This window comes from Acomys minous (genome assembly GCF_964271855.1).
Source record: "Acomys minous genome assembly, chromosome: 6".
Lineage (NCBI taxonomy): Eukaryota > Metazoa > Chordata > Mammalia > Rodentia > Muridae > Acomys > Acomys minous.
The window spans coordinates 41,635,526-41,658,485 of NC_140487.1; the positions used below are offsets into that span (position 1 = coordinate 41,635,526).

Sequence of the window (22,960 nt, forward strand, 5' to 3'; positions counted from 1 at the left end):
CTCTTGCAGTGAACCCTGGTTTAATCACTCTCTCAGAGGCCGGAAGTCACTCAGCCAATTGGACAGAAGGTAGACCGTGTGCCCAATCTTGCCTCCATTCCATGTTCGTTGCAGGCACGGAGTTGAGGCCCCAGGGAAGCCCTGGGATTCTCCGCAGGGACGTCAGAATTTCAGAGGTCTTTCTGTCCTGCCAGGACCTGCTGACCATGTCTGACGAGCCCCAGTGGCCATGTGCCCTCATTAGTTCCGTGCCGTATTTAGTTTAGATGGAAATACAGACTCCTAATTTAATCACTAACCAGGTAGCCATGGGGATGGCATCAAGCCTCTGGCTGCCTGATAAACCTGGTGAATGAGGAAGTAACGCAAACAGGGCATGCACACTGTGAATAAGGCTTTGCCTGCAGGCTCTGCATAAGCCTCCCATGGCCTCTGGTGTTTGTCAGGATTCAGAAATGTGGAAACCTGGAACCACGGCCTTTGTCTCAGTGCTTGTTTTTACTCTTTTCTCTTACAGGTATATCAACACTCCCACACTGGCTACTACGTTCTGAGCAAAATTCCTCATGGGTAAGATGTTCTTTCTTTTTCTCTGCCTTGGAAATGTGCAGAACAAAGTGAGACAAAGAACAGTGATGCTCTGCCTAGCCCTCGGGGCAGTAACAGGGCCGTGGAGTGGGAAAGCCCTGCAGCCAACAGGTCTAAGTTAGCAAAGGTCACTTAGGCCAATGGCTGGGCCCTCTGTGACTCCTCCTCCCCTAGGGCAGTGCTGCCCACTTCCTGCTCTGCTTCTGTGGAGCAAGATGGTCGTGCCTCCATGTGGGATGTACGTGCCGATGGGACCCTGCTCTCCTGGGCTGGCTCTTGGTCTTATCCTCACTAATAGGAAGGGAGCCCCTTACCTCCACAAATGACTTCAATGACAAAGCTTCATGGTGCTGAGTAGACCACTGTGGCCATAGATCCACAATGCCTTGGGAGAGGAACAAGGGTAAATAAGTCAGTCTTGGTCACAGGTAGAAAGAGCTGGCTTTGCCCATCAGTGTAGGAGGTAGTGTGTGTTTGCGATTTCTGCTTTTCCCTGGTGTAATTGTGTTCCCAGAAGCAAGTTCTCAGTGCTTTTGACCAGACAACCCAACTTCACGCTGTTCCATGATCTTAGATTGTGTTGCTAGGCCTCCCTGGTCTCTCAAAAATACATAATCTGGGGACTTGGCTCAGTTGGAAAAGTACTTGACTAGCATTAATCAAGTCCTGGGTTTAGCCCTAGCACTGTGTAAACCTGGCTGGTGACACAAACTTGTAATCCCAACACTTGGGACATGTAGGCAAGAGGATCAGAAGAGTACAAAGCCATCCTTGGATACGTAGACTTTTGCAGCAGCCTGTGCTACATGGAAACCTGTCTAAAAGTTACCAAATCCATGACTTGCAGCCCAAGGGCGCACATGAAAGGGAGACCCTGAGCATCAGTGTGTGCAGGTTTTCAGTTCCGGGTCGGCACATTTCATATATCATGAATGGCCTCACCACTGAGCCCCACAGACTAGGGCACCAAGAGAGCCTGGTGAAGCCCGGCAGATGGGACTGTTGTTTTTTCATTTACCCTTTCTCTCTTCTCCCTACCTGCTCCTCCCTCTGCTTCCCATACCCAAGTGTCCATCTTTTTTTTTTCCCTGAGCATCTTGGTCCCCGGCTACCATTGTCTCTTGCCCTCCCTCCGTGTGCTCTCTCCACCACAGTGCTCTGAGAAGGGTAGGTACTCAGGGTATGTTCTGAAAGAGATGGAACGGTGCTGTCAGCCTTGTCCCATGGCTGTCCCAAGAATGTTGAGGTCGAGACAAAGCATTTTCCCAGCACATTTAAATAAACGGCAGGAGCTGCTAAAGTGCACTGTTCCAGAAGAGAGCTTAGCCCTAGCATGAATGTTCATCCCTGTGGCTGTTTGCTGCTAAGCTTAGGGAGACCGTGGACATGTCCTTAGAAATGAACATGGCGGAGGGTGCTTCACTTGGACTTCAGGCACTTGGAGGTGCCGCCATGGTGGTAAAGAACAAATGCGTTGCACGGGGCCTACTGAGTTATTCACACTATTAAACCAAAGAAACTGACAGCAGCTGGGATGTAGTAAAAAGAAAGTAGCCATGGTGAGGGGAGACATGGAGAGATGATGCTGTGGTTAAGAGTGCTCGCTGCTCTTCCAGAGGATTGGGATTCAGTTTCCAGCACCTCTAGCAGGCGGCTCACAGCTGCCTGTAACTCCAGCCCCAGGGCATCCAGCTTCCCCCTCTGGCCTCTGTGTGCACCTACCCTCGTGTGGCATACACACACAGATGCACATCCAGGCACATACTTTAAAACAATGAAATAAATCCTCCATTAAGGCACATCGCAGCAGAACCTCAGATGCTCCTCGGGGAATAGGAGTCAACTTTTTCTCCGTAAAGCAGACAGGCATCCTCAAAGGCCATGGCACCCAAGAGTACAGGGTGCCTTGAGACTCATCTCCCACTCTGGGAGCAAGGACTGTGTAGGATATGCTGGATATTTCATTCCATCGTATGTAAATTCATAAAGGTCAAGGTTTCACACACAACATATTAAGATGTTGCGGCTTCTGGGAGAATTTAGGAGAAATTGATTCCAAGTGTTAAGAAAAGCAGTTAGCAAGTCGAAGGGTGGTGGAGAAGGCTGGGCTCATCCCCGGCCAGCCTTGCTCTCGTTTACTTCATACAGGGGTCCAACAACACCAGTGAGCAGCTCTGGGCATGTGTGTGTGTGTGTGTGTGTGTGTGTGTGTGTGTGTGTGTGTGTGTGTTGAGGCTGCACTGTGAGAGAATGCATGTGCATGTGCACATGTGTGAACACACATGTGAAGGCCAGAAGCCATTTTCAGCCACTGTCCACCTCGTGTGTTCTTGAGACATGGCCTCTCTGTGTCTCACCAAGTAGGCAATGAACCCCAGAATCCCTCCCTCCTCCTGTAGCACTGGTATTGCAAGCCTGCACCACCATTCCTGGCTTTTTTTTAATAGGGTTCTAGTGAGCCAGCTAATGTTCTCAGGCTTACAAAGCAAGAGCTTTCCTGACTGAGCCCCTCTCCAAAGTCTGCTTTGGGTATTTTGTAACTAAAACTAATTGCACTAGTCACCATGGTGCACTGGTTGTGTTCTTGGTACCTTAAGTGTTAGGTGTTAAGCTTGAGGCATTCTTATCAGCATGTTTAAGGAGAGCCCAGAAAGGTAGAGTCATCTGTCAGCTGGAATCCAGTACAGGGCTGGCTGGCTTCTAAGACATGTCCCTAATATCACCCCTTCAGAGGACATCAAAGGTAGGTCCACTGTGGTCCTGCAGAGCACAAACAACTAGAGCTGTAGACAGCAGATCTTTCGTGAGGCCAGCATCCTGCCCTGTCTTCGCTTTAGCCCACTCTGGGTCCACTGAAAGGCGTCACTCCATCTTCCCAACCTTCTCCCTCTTGATCCTAAGTTCACAGGTGGAAAATTCATGCACTAACCAGTTCCCAGTGCTGTCAGAGTCTCACCTATGCTGATGGCTTGCATGGTGGATCTCTGCATTGAGCCGCCTTTCGGCCTGCAGCTCTTGTAACCTCAACCTTCAGGAGGCTCCTTTGGCCTCTAGGAGGTGGCAGGGAATTACACAGTCCAGGATCTTCCAGCTTATGCTCCAAGTAGGTTCTGACAGAAGATGAGCACATTCACCCTATGAAAACTAAAGTACCTCTATTAAAATATTTAAATTTACATTATTCATTTGTAAAATGAGGGTTGTTCTTTTGTGATTGGAGGATTAAAGATTTATTTTTAATGTGTGTGGGTGTTTGCCAGCATCTATATAATGTGGCATGCCTAATGCCCTTGAAGGTCAGAAGGCTTCAGATCTGGACCTGGACTTACAGATAGATACAGCAGCATGTGGGTGTTGGGAAACAAGCTTGGGTCCTCTGCAAAAGTAGACAGATCTCTTAACCAGTGAGCCATCTCTCCAGCCCATGGGTTTAGGGTGTTTTGTTTTGTTTTCTTTGATGGAGTCTTATGTAGCCCAAGGTGCTTTGTGGCTGCAGACTTGACTTTCTGAACCCCCTCACTGTCTCTTTCTTCCAAGTGCTGGGGTGACAGGTGTTCACCATTGTGCTGGGATAAATTGCCCCTTAATATTTCTGTGGATACAAATCCTTTTTCCGCAAAGCCCCACATTTTCTTTTAGCATTCCTTCCTTTGTGTTCCAACCAGAGGCCATACCAACTTCAGGATAAAAGTGCCTGTCGCTTATAACTTGAATTTTCAACCAGCCAAATTAACGTTTCAGAGCCCTCTAATTCTTTCTTTGTGTCATTCCAATTTTACAAATGCCAGAAGGGATTGGAGTGCCTCTCTCTCTGCTCTGTTGCACATCTCTGTCCCATGTGGTTAGCTTATGTGCTTTGGCTCCTGTTACTGGAGCCAGGCAGAACTCCATTCATGACATAGCAGAAGCTGCAGTTAGTGTTTCAGACAGCTGGACCTGCATTTACCCAATGCCCTAGTGCCTGTGGGGAGGTCTGTTATACTTTCACTCACCAAGTTTTTAAGGAGTATATTCCAGACATTGTTTATGTAAACAGAAATAAAGACGGTTGTTTTTAACATAAGGCATTTCACTAAAAGCTCTTGTGTCAGAATTGCCACTGAATAGGGTGACTTTCTACAGCTAATACCCATTAACCACACAATGTTCTCTACTGGGGCTAGAGAGGTGGCTCAGTGGATCTGATCTCCTCTTCTGGCATCCACTGGAACCTATATTCACATGCCCATAATCACACATGGACACATAATAAAAATAAAAATTAAAGAATAGAATGATCAGCTGTTTTCAAACATGTTTTGGTACAATTTGTCTCTTTAACATTTTTCTAGCATGATGCCTTCCTTGAATTTGCTTTGTCTGTGGGCTTAATCATTTAAAAGTGTGTGAGAGAGAGAGAGAGAGAGAGAGAGAGAGAGAGAGAGAGAGAGACAGAGACAGAGACAGAGACAGAGACAGAGACAGACAGAGAGACAGAGACAGACAGAGAGACAGACAGAGACAAAGAGAGAGAGACAGAGAGACAGAGACAGACAGAGACAGAGAGAGAGATAGAGAGACAGAGATAGAGAAAGAGAGGGGGGGTCAGAAATCATTTATTGAAATATTACTTTATTATTAGCACTGCATTAAGCAACAGAGCTCAGATAAGGCATTGTCTTGGGTTTGCACCTAACTCTTTGACACAGGTTTTACTGTGTAGCCTAGGCTGTCCTTGAACTTGGCCATCCTTCTGCCTCAGCCTCTCAATTGCTACAAGTGAGGGCCACCACATCCAGTCTTGGCTGCTGTGCTTGAGAAGTTAAAATTGTGTTTGAAAGGAGATACAAAATTGTGTAGCAGCACCTGATGACATAACTCGGAGGTTTATCTTGATTCTGAGATGCAAACCTTCCCTCCACAGTTGAGAAGGAAGAGGGGGCTGTGGGCAACTGAAGGGCGACATCTGAGGTGAGCTGAGCCTGGAGGCTCAGTCAGTTTTCTTTTAGTTTATTCTACTGGAGAAGGCATGAAGAGATGCTTGAGGCCTCGTAACACCGTCATCACTCTTGGCCTCTGAAGTGAGTCCATGCTCCATAGGCTTGAGTGCACATCCAGGGCACATGCATAGCAACAGAGTTGGGTGAATTTTGGGATGTGCTTGGAGAATGAGTAACTTGAACCCCAGCCTGGTGTGTTTGCTCTGCATGAAAAGGACACGCCAGACACATGGAGCATAAGAGAGATGTGATGAGCTCTCAGCCAGACTTAGCACATATGCGTGAAGTAGATGAAGCAAAGTAAAGATGAGAAGCTTACACTCAGTTAGGGGTTTGTGCAGTGTAGGCTCCTGCGGACATGGACCATGGCAGAGTTAAGTGGTGTAGATATCAAATGGATTGTGCCTGTGGATGGGTGGCTGGTGTTCTCTTGGAAAATGACGTCAGACGTTGAGTGTTGTGTCCCTTAGCCTCCTAAATAATCCTTGGTCACTTGTCCCTAGTTGTGCAATAAGCCTGGTGCATAGGAAAACCAAGACTATCAGGGTCAGGAAGGCACGTGGAGAGTTCTCAGCATCCAGGTCTGCTCCTCTGCAACTTAGCATGATTCCTTTCTGAAGATTTCACGTCTCGGGGACCCATCCGGTGCGCATGCGACACACTCTAGCTTTGCCAAGTGAGCAAGCATCAAAGCTGCCAGAACCTACATCACTAGATTATCCTCACCCCTCAGAGAAATACTAACATAAAAGCAAACTGAAAAAAAATATTCTTGGAATGGCATGCACTGGGCAGAGAGGATGCTACAGGGATTCCCGGAACCATGGACAGTTCACCTACTCTGTGAGCCCAGGACTAGGCCATCTGTAGCCAATCATCCCACCTGTGTAAGCATGGGAAGTGTCTACTCCTCTGGACATAATTATTCCAGCCAGAGCTCTTGGTTATGAGGTCATCATAAGTGTGTCCTATGGTCTATAGAAACCACCACAGGCTTTGCTTGTGGCACGTTATTCTACAAGGCAGCCCAATCCAGTTAAGCACCTGCCTAAGACTTCCCAGGTCTACCTACTCTTGCCTTTCCCTCAGGCTCCACCTAGTGGTATATAGTATTAACTTGAGCCTGTATTTTGGATTCTTACCCTTGGGAATTCGTTGTAAGTCAGTGTGTCTCCTGAGGACTAGTGTTGAAGGCTTTCTTATGACTATGGCTGTGGTGTGACCAGTCGCTTCAAACTCTCAATACCTTGACTTCCAGCTGTTATAGACTGTAACCTGGAATTGTAAACTAAAATAAACACTCTTTCCCTTAAAAAGAAAAAAAAGTCCATGTATCTAACACTGTCTTTATTTACCCTCTTTTGGCTATTGCTTGCTTTCTAGTATGAGGAATCACATGGTAGGTTTTAAGTTGTGCAAAATTAGAGCGTGTGTATATAAGTGTCCTTAGAGAGAGCTGTGTGTGTGACCCCAAGGTCATCTGTTCACAGATCTGTCTGCAGATTGGTAATACTCTGCATTGGGCTGATGCCCATTGACGGCCACACCTAGAAAATGCATGCAATGATCTCAGCAACACAACTCCATGCCTATCAAGTGCTGAGATCACAGCAGTGGGCAGGTGCAAGCCTCATGCCTCTTGCTAGTGGTGCATTTCCTATTGTGTTAGTCACTTTCCTTTCTTCTCTATACTTTTAACTACAGAAGAGTAGATATATTCTCTCTCTCTCTCTCTCTCTCTCTCTCTCTCTCTCTCTCTCTCTCTCTCTCTCTCTGTGTGTGTGTGTGTGTGTGTGTGTGTGTGTGTGTGTGTGTGTGTGTCCAGTAGCATCTATATTTCAGCATTGACTTAGAGTAAACATGAAGGGCAGCCTTGAGCAGCCTTGACCAAGAGGGAGACACCAAAAGACATTGGAAGAACAACTCTACATAAAGGATGGATTGGAAGGACTGGGGAGAAAGGAACACACCCCACAGACTCTGGGTGTTCAGTGACAGACTGGCTGCAATACAATTTACTTATAGCAGAGGTCATCCCAACAGATGTATCACCCATGGCCAAGATCTGGAACATTTGCATCGCTCCAAAGTGCCCCTTCAACCCCTCTGGTTTTTCCTGGAAGCCACCATGTCATCTGTCCTCCCCTTTCGCTTTGACATTGGGGCTTATTGCGACAGAGTTTTGATCTGTATCCCAGACTGTCTTAGAAATTGCTTTATAGTATGGGTTGACCTCACATTCACACTGGCCCTCCTGGCTTGGGCTCCTAGGTGCTAGGATTACAGGCATGAGCCACCGGTGGCACGTGGCTTCCTCTGCCTCCCCAGTTTGGGCACATGGATTTGCACTGTGTGTGAGGAGACTCCCTTCCTTGAGAGTCCCATGTTGTAGCAGGTACCTGTAACTCACTGTGTCTATCTACTCACTTTGCACTCATACAACCTCTGATTGGCATCTAAGTTGTTTCCCACTGGTATCTATTATGACTGAATCTGCTCTGAGTGTTTGTACGTGGACATATGTCTTCCTTTCTCTTGGGTAAATACCTGGAAGTAGACCGGCTGGAATGAATAATTAATATGTGGTTAATTTGATTTTAAAAATCCAAAGTGTTATCCAAAGCATCTGTGCCATTTAGAACACACACACACACACACACACACACACACACACACACACACACACATTCTTTCAGTGTGTAGTTTTTTTTAACTTCCCACCCTCCCCGGCCATTTCACAGCTAAAGGATGCTACAGTATGCTGGAAATGCCTCTTACATAGCTTGGAGCCTCTGGTTCTGCATATACAGAGCAATACTCCCAACACATCAATGCAAGCCTGCAAATTTCTTCACAGTGGGCACTTAGGGACTCAGGGTGACACTGTCTGACCCTGAGGAGCTGCTGGCTGTTGCTCCCTCTTCCCTAAAACGGCCCCTGTGGGATGCCTTGTAAGTGGTGAGGACATGGGAAATGAGACTACAGGTAAAGTGGGATAGCCTTGGGCCCTGAATGAGCTTTGAATATCATGAAGAAGGTTTGCACTCTGTGTGCTGGCCAAATACTTCATTTCATGGACAAATTGTTCGTTTTTTAAATTTTTACTTTTTATTAATTTGTTTAGATTATATCTCAATTGTTATCCCATCACTGTATCCTCCTGTCCCTCCCTCCCTACTTCCCTCCCACTTTCACCCTATTCCCCTCCCCTAGGTCTATGACTAAGGAGGACCTCCTCCTCCACTATATGGTCATAGGCTATCAAGTCTCATCTTGGTAGCCTGCTTATTCTTTCTCTGAGTGCCACCAGGCCTCCCCACCAAGGGGAGGTGGTCAAATATGGGGCACCAGAGTTCATGTTAGAGTCAGTCCCCACTCTCCACATAACTGTGGAGAATGTCCTGTCATGGACAGATTTTTAAGACAATTTTCTTTTGCAAAAAAACACCATTCTCCTATCTCTGCTAGAAAAGTCAAAGGAAAACTAAATCCAAAGGTGACCTGCTTAGTCCTGTGCTGGCCGAGGCATAAGATGTGGAGTCCAGAGCTGCCCCACGTGGAAGGGTTGATAGTAGTGTGGCAGAAGTTCATCTTCAGTTATGGGGGTTCCCAGTTGGGAAGCAGCTCTGCTTGAGAGAGCACTGGGGGCTGTTTCAGTCTCACGAAGCACGCGTGTATTCATCCTGAGAATAGCCCATGAGAAAGATGGCAGACTGCAACTCCCCAGAGGCAGAACAGATGCAAGTGTCCAGCCCAGGCTGCTGCCTGGCCAGTAGGTATCTCTGAAGCTGTCTTCACTGACAGGACCCTTGGAGACACATCATGATTCACTCACCCAGTTCCAAGAGTTTTGAGACAGAGGCATAGAGAGCTGGTGGCACAGAACTGGGGAGACGGCATGATGGCAAGATCGCTTCCCGGCTCCCTGAGACTCTTAACTCAGTCAATAGTCAGGAACTGTGGCATTTCAGACACTCGGAAGCAGTTTCCAGATCACACTGATTGCAAAGGGCTGCACAGAAGCAATGTTTTTGAGAGTGCAGATTAGAGTTTCCCCCAGCCAATGGCTTCTGTCTTTTCCACCTCCACAAAGTGAGGAGGCTCCAACTCCGCTAGGAAGATGGTACAACCTGAACTCTTTGGAATTAATCTTTTCCATAAACAGAAATTTAGACAGCCAGATTTCTAATAACTAATGAGAGGTCAAGGTTTTATATCTGTGAATCTTTATTTTTATTCACAACACTACTACCCTAAGGCAAATTCCTACAGACCTTTAGAAGTACTGGGAGAAGCTCTCAGGGCATTGTTAGTGTGAAATCTTACGACTTTCTCGGTGCATGTGCTATGTACTCAGACTGTACCCGGTTCCAGCACTATACTAGGTACTCTAGCACTAAGTACTAATACTAAACTAGGTATTGTAGTAGATACTAGTACTACAGTAGGTATAAGTAGTACACTAAGTACTAGTACTAGTAATACACTAAATGCTAGTGCTGTTTCAGGTTCCAGTGCTGCACTAGTACATCCCAATATGGCTGGAGAAGTCAGTGGTTAGAGAGTGAACTGGACTGTAATGGAGTCGCATTGGACTCCATTAGCCCTCAGTCCTACACCCTGCAGTCTTCACCGCTGTCACTAAATTGACTCTCAGCTCCCGTGGGCTTCTGCTCTCTTCCACTCCTCCTCTACTGGCTAAGCTCATCCCACAGCAGCACCAGCTGCTAATGACTACAGTCCCACCAGAATCCGGGGCTGCATGAGTCAGGAAAGGACACTCGCCATGGGCTTCATCCTGTCAGAAATCACCCAAATTGGCCCTGCTGCGGCTCAGCTCCTCCAAATTGCTCCAGCGCCGTTAATCATTCTCAGCCTGACTCTGCTTCTGCCCGTGACAGTTTGCAGATGGGTAGCATGAAGGAGAAGGGTGCCATGAGTGACATAGGACACAGAGGAACCCTGACGTGGCTTCTGTGGCTCTCTCTGGTTGCAGTCTGTGGCAATACCGTGACCTTGGCAGCCCCTGGACCTTCCCCACACTCTGGAAGCCTTTGCCCAGGCTTTCTCACATATACTCTCTGTAACAGGCCTATCTTAGGCTCTTGTTTGGTTACAAGCCCCTGATCCAGTGGGCTCAAGGCACTCAGTTCTGCCTAAACATTCTGGAAGAATCCTCCAGCAGACAAAAAGTTTCTCTGCCACAGACTTCAAACTCATTGGCTAGCAGTTCCATCAAGGATGCTGGGGTCTTAAGCATGTTGGTCCTATTGTGCCCAGATCATGAGAACCCAAAAAAAGACCACCAGTACTCAATACAAATGCAATACACATGAGGACCTTTAATTTTTCTACTTGAGTTGGACTCTGACCAGTCACCAACACAGTGGTATCCAGAAAGAGCCCCAAACTTTGAGCTGAGGGTAAATGTATAGGTTCCTATCCCTCCAAATGCCTCAAAGCAGGGGAGTTCCAGCCTGGCAAGTGCCTATTGGTTGAGTAACATACAGAAGCCTAATGTCTAAAGGTGATAGGCTACAGAAAAAGATGACAAGACCGCCCATGGCTTAGCTTTCTTTGTTCTCTTTGTTCACTACCTTGTCCAGGAACACATCCGGTCTCTTACTAACCCTATCTCTGGTGTGTAGGAAGGAATGTGGCCATAAAACCAGGGCACTTAGCAACTCTATCTCCAGTGAGTGGAAAGGCTGGTTCCTCCCAGTAGTTGGCCAGATTATCTCCTGTAGGCCTATTTCTTAACCTTTGCCCCGGATGACCCTGAAATCTAATTTCCTTTCTTCTGGTATCTCAGTCTGATCTCCTGACCCACACTGGGAAGACTCTGCCTTTCCCCGGCATCCATCTCATGGCAGGCCATGTAAGCATTTGTTCCAAAGGAATTGTGCAGAAGACTGAACACAGAAGCCCTCCAAGGACTGGGGACCTGTGTTTAATTTACATAGATGTGAAGCAAGTGTCTAAGGAGGAAAGCAGACCCACCTCACACATTCCATCTGAAGAAAGCCCAGGCTCAGAGAGGCACTGTCTAGGCACTGAGCCACCTTCTGTGCCTCAGTTTCCAAAAGGGCAAGTCCTGACATGGCAACAGTATGGTATGACATGCTAAGTGATCCTGGCCACTTATGTGGGAGGAACAAGGAGCCTGTGTGTGCATGCAACCCATCTGCCCCCACGAGCAGCAGAGCATCTGTCAGCTGACTCCCAAGAACAGCAACCAAGGAGGGTCCACCCCACCTTAAGCAGTAGATGGTTGGCTCAGAGAGGTGAAGCCATCAGCCCAGGGCTGCACAGCCTGGTGGGGTCAGAGTCCCACATCACCAGTCCTGACAGGTTGATCTGTCCCTGGGGCACATTGATCAGATGGCTCCTCTGAGACAACCCAGGAGAAAGGAGAGCATGAGAGAGATCTGCGATACAGGAAAAAGATACTGCAGACTTCTGGATCTCTCCTGCAGCGGGGAGTGGCTTCCTAGGCGGCCAGAGGCCAGCCAGTGAGGAAGCTGCAGCTAGCCTGGTAATTTTGCCCAGTGCTGGCTCTGTGGTGATGGAGTTTGAGGAGAGAGCCTGGGGTGGCAGGCTTTTAGCTGATCCCAGAGAACAGGACAGGGATAGGGTGATCAGAATGGTTGCCTGTGATGTCTCCTGTGGTTCAAGCTTCCCAGCAGGCAGACATCTCAGCCCAGGAAAGGCTCTGTCGCCGGCACTGGAGGTCACCTTACACTCCCCTCAAGATGTACAGAAAAGGAAGGGCCCAGAACATGGCTTCTTTCCCTCCTGACCTTTCTTTCCCCCTTCTCCTTCTCTCTCTCCCTCCTTGCTTCCCTTGCCAAGTTCTCTGGAGACGTCCTTCTCACACCGTTAATTTGCAGATCTAAATCACACAGCTCAATGGTTTGTCTGGTGTGTGAAGAGCTTTGCAACCATTACCTCACTCGGCTTTAGAACCCTTTATCTCTGCCAAAACGATTCACAGTCCAACCAACCCGCCCCCCAGACCCACCCTGACCTGTCTCTTTTCTTCTTTTAACTAGGGTAGATTAAGGGCAGGGTGACCTCAGAACACTCTTCCCATGTGACTTTGCACATGGGCTCCCTTAGGAGCAGTCCAGCCCAGCCATCCCATCACACTTCAGAGTCCAGAACCTGCATGGGGTGGGCACTAACGCAGCCCTGGCAGGGCTCAGCTGCCAGCTACCCTGGACCACTGGTGTGGGACCTCTGCCCCTGCCCAAGGAACTTAAGTGAATGTGTCATGATGCATAGAAAGGGCGACGGGAATATCGAGGCACTTGAGTGGGTTTCAATTATTTTGCTACTATTCTTTGGCCCCTCATGAACTGAAGGCTGCTAATCTTCCCCCTTGCTGAGCTACTATGCATTTATAATCAGTTTGCACCTACTGTGAATGGCACTTACCTAGATCTGAACGTGTATCTTTTTGTGTCTCCCACTACACTAAACATATGAGAAGACATAAGAAAACTTACAATATTTGACATTGAAGATGCTGGGTCAGGTTTAGGTTTCTTTTTTTCTGGTTTTGTTTTTTGTTTTTTAACAAATGATTTTAGTCATGAAAGTTTAGAGCCAGGAAAAAAGCAAATTTTAGCTTTCCTTCCTCCTAAATGCCATTGCTATTGGGGAAGCTTTTTCAATCCCTCAAAATAGCTTTGGAAGATAAATGAGCAAACTTGGCTGGGCACTAATTCACTCTTCAGAATCCAGTGTGATTTATGCCCTGTTTTGTTTATTGCTCCAATAAGCAAAATCAGAATGGATCTTGTGATTATTTTGAGCTATGTGAAGTCAAGATCATTTTATTCTTCCTTCATCATTTTTTTTCACCAATCTATCTCTACCCAGAGATGATTTATCACAGGGCCTGACACACATTCTTTAGAATAAATGAGTAAAAATAAATAAATAAGGCAAAGGGATGGGGGGGCCCTAGACAGCCCCTGAGTGAATCATCAGGTTACTCCATATCTCTCTCCTCTCTCACACACACTAATAACTTCAGAATAACCCAGTATAAGGTAAGGATCACTAGCCAGACTGTCAGACACACCCAACCTTTTAAAACTGGGACACTCACGACATCGTTGCTGTCATCTGCAAAGTCCACACTCAAGAATCACATAATCAAGTTACAAAACACAATCTAAGTAAATGCTCATGATGTTTTAAGTAAGTTTAGGAAGACTGTGTTCGGGCTGCATCCAAAGCTGCCCTTGAATGCATGTGGCCCATAGGCCACAGGTTGCATGCACACGTGACGCCTTGGGTGTGCATCAGAGGTTACTGCTGCTGTGTTCTGTGTGAGAAGGGGACCTAAGCCCTCTGATGTTTTGAGGCAGGGTCTCTCATTGAACCTGGAACTTATTAGCTGGCCATAAGCCCAAAGGTCCTCTTGTGTCCCCCTGCCCAATGATGAGGTCACACGCATGTGCCTCCATATCCAACTTGTACATGAATGTTTAGGAATCTGGGCTCAGGTCCTCAGGCTTATGTGGCAAGTGCTTTACCACCGAGCATCTCCCCGCCCCAGTAAATGATGAGGGGGTGGGATTTAAAAACTGTGTGGGTAAGAAGACCAGCAAGGCTTAGATGTGGAAGGGTGCTGGTCAGCTGAGGCATCTCCATTCACTGTCTTGTCTAGTTTGTGCTCTGACCCTGGAGGGTTAAGAACACAAAGAAGACAGAGAGAAGGTTGTGAGAGTGAGTGATGTCCTGGAAGCAGGCCAAACTTGAGAGCATGGGCTCGTTGCTTCAAATAAGGGGCCAGCCTGAAGGCACTGAGGATGTGGAGCCTCCTAGAACCGGCAGAGCCCGAGGCTAAGAAGACAGTAGTTGCCATAGCAGGGAAGGGAAAGTGTGAGGAACAAGCTTGTGGTGCTGACATGGTGATGTGTGGCAGATTACATTTATCTAAATCCATAGGGCACACAATGGTAGCCAAGGAGCCCCAGAGTCAGGCATGGGATTCAGTGAGAGGTAGCATAAATTGATGATGACAAATGTAAAAACCTAGGCAAGATATTAATACTCTGGGTACATTATTTTCAGCTCTTCTGAGAACTTTAGAATGATTTAAAGCACAGTAATATTGAAGTTTTCCCAGAAGCAATGTGCAAAGAAAAATTGTCCAGGGCCCAAGCCGAAACAGGATGCAATGTTCAAACAAGAAAAGATGCTGGACCAGTGTGTCTTGAGAAGGTGTGCTGTCCTGGAGAGCAGGCAGGGAGACTGGCTCGTGGGCACTTTGGGATGCTGATTCTGAGAATTAGAAGGAAAGTGATGGGTCAGTGGGCTGAGGAGGAAGAGTCTCTGCAAAACACAGCGCACATGTCTCACCTGCAAAGCAACGGAGGCTGGAAGCAGGATTTGGCAATGAGAACCTCAGGTGCAGGTCGGCCTGACTTGGGACTCTGCCACGTGCTCAGCACATACCCAACACTAGGCACACACCGAGGGGTGGCAGATTCTTCCTTGATGTGAGCACAGGGCCACCTGCCTGCCCCACACAGAGGAGACAGAGGGAACTGAGGACAGGAACAGAGACAAAGTAGTGGGATAAAACTGAGAAGCCAGGACTCACTAGAAGGCTATGGCAATGGTGAGTGGCCAACTGAGTTGCACACACACACACACACACACACACACACACACACACACGCACACACACACACACAAATTTTTGTTTGTTTGTTTATTAACCATCTGTCATCTGCAAAGTCTAGACACCCCACCATGTCTCTTAGTTTCTCTGCTTCCCTGAGGACTGTCATCCCAGCTGTCTGGCCTCCGTCACCTGTCTTCGCATCCCCTTGGGGAATCTCACCTCTCCATCTTCTCTTCCTCTGTTTCTTCCTGGTTTTGTTTGCCTGTCTAGATTCTTACAGTATTTTCAGATTATGTTCTTTGTTTGGAGCCATGATTGTATACAGGTCTGGTTCGTACTTCTTCCTTCTTGCCTCCTCCCTTTGGGGAACTCCTAAGATGCTGTGTCTTCCTTTCTCAAGGATACGTGGTGATTCGCCTATCCTCTCTTTAGTCATGAACATTTTCAGGCTCTATCTTCAAATTGGGAACTATGATATCAGGACAGAGTGCTCCGCCGGCCATCTTGCTCCCCCAGAATGCAGATGTCATCCTGCAGGTGGGGTGGCATCCTTAAAAAAAAATGTGAAAACTGTTCTTCCTACCTGTGGAAGGCAGGAGCAGCTGCCAACAACACTAAAATAGCCACGTCAGTGTTGCAGATGTTTCCATGGCGTTTTACCATGGCTTTTATTTATCAGGACATTTGAATATATAGACAGTATTTTGTGGTCAAGGCATTTTTCCATATCTGTAAATCAAAAATTAAAGGCAGGGGGCTTGAGAGATGGCTCAGCCAGTAAAACACTGCTATGGAAGAAAGAGTTTGTACACACAGCACCATGTTAAAGCGAAGTCCATGCACTATGATCCCAGCATTGGGCTGGCAGATGCAGAACGAATCCCTCAGGTTACTGGCCAACCAGGCTACTCAGATTGACAATCTTCTGGCTCCGTGAGAGACGCTGACTCCAAAATTAAGGTGGAGAGTGATTGAGAAAGATATCCATCATCAACCTTTGGCTCCCACATACTCATGCACACATGCAACACACTTGAGCGTGTATATGTGCATGCATAGTGCACACATGTGTGTATATGCAGGCTGGCTCCCATGTAGACATGATTGGAAAACACCCAAAATAAAAATAAGAGAGGGGTAAAAATGTAAGAGACGTTGAATGGGAAAAGCATCTTTCAATTCTTCTCGCTCTCCTGTGTGCCCTCCCTTCTCCTTCTGTGTATCTGAGAGGGAATCAACTCATCCTGAGGCCCCTGGCTCGAAGGTCAGAATGACCTGGCTTCAGACTTGGAAGAGAATTATTTGTAAAGAGAGGCAGCAATGAAGACATTGGGTGTGGGATTTATTGCTGCTCGACTATGGGTTTTGTTTAATTTTAACTGCCCTGGACATTTTAAAAATTGATCTATAGAGTCCTCCGCATGTTTTCTCCTGATGAATATTTACCATGTGGATTATGTAGTGGTGGGTGTTTCAGCTGTATATAAATTATGCGCATCCTCAGAGAGCCGGTGGAAGCTCGGTAGCTCAGGGGCAGGAGGAGACTAAGACTGTCAGGAGAAGCGGAAGCATAGTATATTCTTGGTTCCCAACACTGTGCTTTGTTTCTGTTTGTCTGTCTGTTTCCTCAGGGACCCTCAGAGTCTGGACCCACCGGAAGTGAGCAACGCAAAGCTTCAGTATGCGGGGTGGGGCCCGAAAGGCCAGCAGCTGGTAAGCAAGCCGGGTTTAGCAGCGATATTTTGATTCTTACTGTTTATGTTTTCTAAACTGTTTATCATTGTGCACATCTATTGTGTGTCTCTGTGTGTGAGTATGAGGTGTGTGTGGTATATATATATATGGTATAGGGTGTGGGGCGGTGTGTGTATATGTATAAGTAGGGGGAGTGTGAGAGGTGTGGTGTGTGTGTATGTGTGTGGTTTGTGTGTGTTTGTTGTGTGTGGTGTGTGTGTGGTGTGCATATGGAAGGTGTGTGTGTGAGAGGTATGCGTAGTATATATATGGTGTGTGTGTAATGTATGTATGTGTGTGGTATGTGTATGTAATGTATGTATGGTGTGTGTGTGTGTATGTGGTATGTGTGTGTGAAGTGTGTGGTGTATGTGGATATGTGTGGTTTGTGTGTGGTATGTGTGAGAGGTGTACGTGGTCTATGTGGTGTGTGTGTGTGTGTGTGTGTGTGTGTGTGTGTGTGTGTGTGTGTGGCATGTGGTATATGTATGTGTGAGGTGTGCTTATGTGTGTGGTGTATATGTGTGAGTGTGTGTGTGGTATATGTGTATGTGTGTATGGCATGTGTGTATATGTTATTAAGTTTTAGATAAATGAACCAAAGTTCCTGTTTATAGGAAATCATTGTTTCTTTTCAGATAGTGAATTTTCATTTTTTAAAAAATGGATCATGACAGGCTGGGGAGGGCACTTATCATCCCATCTCTAGGCATGGAGACAGGCAGACCACAGGGACTCCTAGGCCAGTCAGTCTAGCTAAAGTGAAGCACTCTGGGTTCAGCAAAAGACCCTGCCTCAAAATTAATAATAATAATAATAATAATAATAATAATAATAACAACAACAACAACAACAACTTAGAGAGTGCCAGAGGAAGATACCTAACCTCAGCCTCTTGTCTCCACGTGTGTGTGTACACAGGCAAGCATACCCACCCCTACACACACATACACACACATGTGGAATATCATTGTGACCAACAAGTTTTCTTCACCATAACAAAGCACCTTGGAAAACAACCACGAATGAGTTCCTCTGGGCACAGGGGCTTAGAAGTTCCACTCCACGCTTGGCTGCCCTCCTTTATTTCTGGCTCATGAGGAAGCAGAATACCATGTTGTAAAGGTGTGTGGTGGAGCAAAGCTGGCCACCTTATGCTAGCCAAGAAGCAGGCGTGGGTGGGGTGGTGGTGGCACACTGGTGAGATACATAGCATGCCCTATGAACTTATTGAATGATTAGTCCATGAATTACATCAGCATCCTTGTGAGCCAATCATCTCTCAGTGTTGCCACCACCTGGGGACCAAAGTAGATCCAAGCCATAACACATTCTTAGCTCTTGGATCCATGGTACTTATTTGCATGGCAGCCTCTGTACCCATGTGCATAGATGACATTCTTCAGAGGGTGCACAGGAAGCATCAGTGTGGTACACATTGTTATACAAAACCATACTCATTCCTGGAGGTTTATGGAGAGAGTGGACCTGTTCATCATTACAAAGCTGTGCCCAGACAGCTGTGCCAGCATGGCGAAGCCTCCAGAGCTAGCATAGCCTTGACTCTTTGACATCCATGGTCTTCATGAACTCAGACAAGCAAAACAAAGATGTTTAAAGCCCTGCAAGTAGCAAAGATGGTGTATAGGCTACTTTCCTTATTGTTGTTGCAAAAATACCTGATAAAGGCAATTTAAGGATGGAAGAATTTAGCTCACAGTATGAAGGCCCAGCCCATCGTGATAAGGAAGGCACGGCTGCAGCCGCATGAGCCAACTGGTGGTATTGCATCTGCAGTAAGGAGGACTCCAGCCATGGACACCCAGCCACCCACTCTAAAGACTCACTAGCCTAATCTAGAAACCCCCTATAGACATGCCATGGGTGTGGCTTCCTGGTAGCTCTAGATTCTGTCAGGTTGCCAACCAATGGTAACCATCACAGATAGTGTGATGAGAAAAGCCTACAATGTGCAGCCTTGCTGTACGGCTCCCAGCCCAGAACTCAGCACAGGCTGGCCATGGCCACTCATGTGAGTCTCTGAGGAAGAGGAGGAGGAGAAAGAGGAGGAAGAGGGCAACTCAGAGAAGAATGTGTATGTCATGGCCTGAGCGTGACGTTACAGGTGTCACACCCAGGTGACCAGATAATTGCTGAGTCCTGTTTAGCTTCATGTCAAGAGGCATGGCCTCCCTGCACAGAGCGGCTCTTATCTTTGGATCCGATGGCTTGGTGACTGTGACTCAATCCCTAAAACTATTTTTAGCTGCCTTCTCCTAAAACATGATTGCATTTAAAATCTTGCTGGGGTGGTGTTGGATCGGCAATCTACCGTGTTACCAACGTAAAGAGCCATTGTGTTGGCCCGCTGTGCAATTCTGTCTTCTTCGTTGCATCTCAGTTCCACTGTCTTGAGTTAAATCTAATAAGCAAAAATATTGGGCCCCAGAAGAATCTTAGCAATCCCTCAAGAGTCTAGCCACCTGGAGGTTCAATGGGCCTAACTGGCCAAAATCCGAGTGTTGGTTAGAAGAACTCTTGAAGAGGGACCTGGGTGGGGGTATGGCTGGGGGGTGGGGGGACAGTGGGGGAGTGAGGGGGGGAGGACAGGGGATGGGTGTAGCACCAGTCACAGGAAGTACCTGCAGCTTGGTCCTGGAGCCTACAGAGTGACTGACCTAGCGATCAGTGTGGCTGGAGAGATGGCTCAGCAGTTAAGAGCCTTTGTTGCTCTTCCAGAAGACTCAGGTCAGGCAGCTCACACCTACTTATAACTCCAGCTCTAGTGGACCCGACCATCCTCTTCTGGCCTCCACAGGTACTTACCCATGTGGTACACACAGGGAAATAACATCTTTAAAAAGAGTTGACTTACTTTAAAAAAAAAAAAAAGATTGTAAAATCTTCTGCAGATGTGGCATGGCACTTCCTACTGGTTGGTCAACAGCCCAGTAGGCCCAGCCTGGCAGATGGCCCAGCCACAGCAGTGAGGGACATAATGAGACTCTGCATCCTCACAACATGGTCCCTTTACTGGGAAAGGGACGCCAGTCCTTGGTATCTTGCTGTGTGCCTGACATGCCGCCAGCTCCACCGCAAGCTTCTGGACACGAACCCTGCCACCTGCACACCTGAGCCCATGAGTCAGTGCAGGAGACAGGGCCTGTGCTCTAGAACTCTGTCCAGCAGCGTTTGGAAGAAGATGAGTGTGTAGATGACTCTCGTAGCTTCTCATGTGCTCAGCCCCCTCCCTGTCCAGAGCCAGTACACAGGAGTGAAGACAGAGGATGACAAACATGGCCTTGCTTGACCTAAAGACTAACAACAAACAGAACAGGTGTCGACCTGACTGTAGCAGCTTCCCTGGTGTGACATTTCCAATGCAGACACTGTCAGGAACCGCCCCCTGTGAGGGCCCACATCTCCATGTGTGGAATTTTTGTCCCACACAATACCATGTAAGTTGCAGGCATCTGAGCATAAAACATAAAGCAAAGAGCGCCTGGTGCTCATCAAGTATTTACTGGTATTGGAAAAAAAAGAATGCATAAATGAATTGCTTAATTAGCTCCTTAGTATATGTGTGTGGTCCTATTACAAATAAAATAACCAGAAGGCTTTAAGTAGCTGGGATCTGGGACTGTGTGCTCAGCACCCACAGTGAGGGAAATAGTACATCCTTTCTGCTTCAAGGAATTTGGTGTCCAGTTAAGTATTCACTGCTGGCATTTGTGTTTAGGGCTGTGAACCGACAGGCTCACCGAGTCCTTGACTTTAAACTTCCATTAACTAGGAGACTCTTGCTGAGCACTCTGTGTGCTGACTCTAAAAAGCAGTATAGCCCATAGTGGAGAAAGAGTCTTATATGTTGGAAATCAGCACACTCCAGTCATGGTAGATTCTCGGAGCCATGAGGCAGGCCTTGAGGTTCCTGCCAGACACTTTTCCCTTACTGTTCAGCACAAACACAGCTTTGAACAATGTAGAATTGAACATACATGGTCATGTTATGGTAAAATGTACAGACCCAGGAGAATTATCTTGACCCACTGTGTGTCTTCACCTGAGAGAATCCTCACTCCAGGGCTACCACCCTGAGCACAGCCAGTCCCTGCACTGTGTGTCTGCAAAAGAAAGCCGCAATCAGGAGCCCTGCAAACATTAATCTATTAAGTGACAGGCAGCAGATCCCTCCTCGCCGTTTTATTTTTAAAGGTAAATATTGCTCCCTCCAGTAAATCTGCTCTAATGATAACGAATCATGCCGCAATGAGTGAATCTCCTTGGGGAGCAGAGAACACAGCTGCGGTCGGCCCCACCAAGGAACGTTCACCACAGCCCTACCGTTCAGGGTGCTGCGCTGTGCCTATGGTGTGGAGCCTTGCGACTCACAGGAATATGGCCAGAATCTTTCTGGTCATCCTCAACCTACACTCTATGTGCCTCTGGTTAGCAGTCTCACTTAGACAGCTGTACTGGCCTTTTAGATTCCGTGGTCCAGAATGAGTAATACCTCTATGGATGCCCTGGGCCTTGGCTTCCAGCACAGCACAGGGAGAAGAAGCCAGGCAGGGAAGCTCACACCTATAACAGAAATCAGAAGTCTGAGGCAGGATTATAGAAGCCAGCCTGAGATATATAGTAGACTTTGCAGCCCAGCTTGGGCTACAGTATGATACCTTTTTGGGGGAGAGGGCTGGGGGGAGGAAGGGAAGGGGAGGAGGAAGAAGAAAAGAGAAAAGGAGTAAAAGGTGGCAAGGGAGCCACTTCTCCCCAGGGAACCCCAAAGGCTGGCTCCTAGTTGCTGCATTAGTGTCATAGTCACTCACAGCAGGAAGCCTTGTCCTTCCAAAAAAATGTCACCAAAGTTGAAGATGTAGGAAAATGAATTTGCCTGTTTATAGGTCTCAAAGGGACCCTATGGTGCCCAGGCAGGGTTACAGCAAGCCTGGCATTCCAGAGTTCCATCTCTCCTGTCTTACTTCAGAAGCTCTCCTGTCTGACTGAGGAGCCTAGGGTTCCTCTGGAGAGCTTTGATGCTCTGAAGGCACCCCCTCCCATATGTGAGGTTGTATCTGTGCGCCCTGCACTTAGAAATAACTTTTTGCTCCCTTTAGATTTTGTTTTTGCTAGTGCCATTTAATAAAAACAGACAGACAGAGACAGGCCGGTGGCTTCCTCCCTCTTAGAATGCACAGCCGGAGTCCAGGCTGCCTTCCGTCTTGAGCAGGCCAGAGTGTATGAAGTTCCTTAGGAGGGGGCAGGGTGCTTTCTTCCTGTGGACTGGAGAATGGTGGGAAATGTTTGCAGAGACAGTGCACAGCGTTAGGCGGCATTGAGGATTCAGGACTGGACTCTGCCAGAGCTCTCAAGATCACAGACCAGGAGACGGCTCCTCTCGGCTTGGCTTGCCACCGCGACAGTGATAAACGAGCAGCTTTGGAGAGAGCGTTTAATAAGGCCTCTGGGAAATCTTCAATAGCTCAGGATGTGAAAAATGAAGAGCAGTCGGGGAAGTTGGCCAGGAAGCCTGTGGGTGGTGAGCTTCCGAGCCTGCACACCCCAAGGAGCAGGTGAACTCAGCACAGAGTTGTGGAGGGGGATGTTCAAGGAAAGAGGTCAAAGGTCTGACTTCCGTCTGCTCATAACCCCCTTGCCATGAGAGACTGTGTTAAAAACATCAGGTGACTGTCTAAAACAGGAAAACGCAGCTAAGAAATCAGGGCGTTTAAGCTAGACGTGGAGATGAAGCACTCCATGGGTCATGTAGCTGTTTAGCCTTTAGAATAGTTTTCCTGGAAAGGCCATGAGCATAGGGAGTCGGGAATTGTCACCCAGAGCAGTTCTCCCATTCCCTGGGGAGCGAGCACTGACCCGTGCCTGCTGTGGCTATCCAGTGAGCCGCCAGTGGAGGCCAGTCCTCACTGTGTGCACACTTCTGTCTTCTTTTCATAATCTCATTTGCTCCTTTTCCAAGCCCTCAGATGCTGTTGGGTTCTGGGAACTCGGGAGCAAG

At 47.5% G+C, this 22,960-nt stretch overlaps 1 protein-coding gene across 4 annotated transcripts in view; it reads left to right on the top strand.

Annotated features, from left to right (window-relative positions):
• Positions 1-22,960, top strand: part of DPP6 (dipeptidyl peptidase like 6) — an 830,087-nt gene that overhangs the window by 658,171 nt on the left and 148,956 nt on the right. For all 4 annotated transcript variants that reach the window (XM_084787789.1, XM_084787791.1, XM_084787788.1 and 1 more), the window contains exons 6-7: positions 518-570; positions 16,842-16,923. In XM_084787789.1, coding sequence (XP_084643915.1) covers positions 518-570; positions 16,842-16,923 — 135 coding nt within the window. The remainder of the gene's footprint in view (positions 1-517; positions 571-16,841; positions 16,924-22,960) is intronic.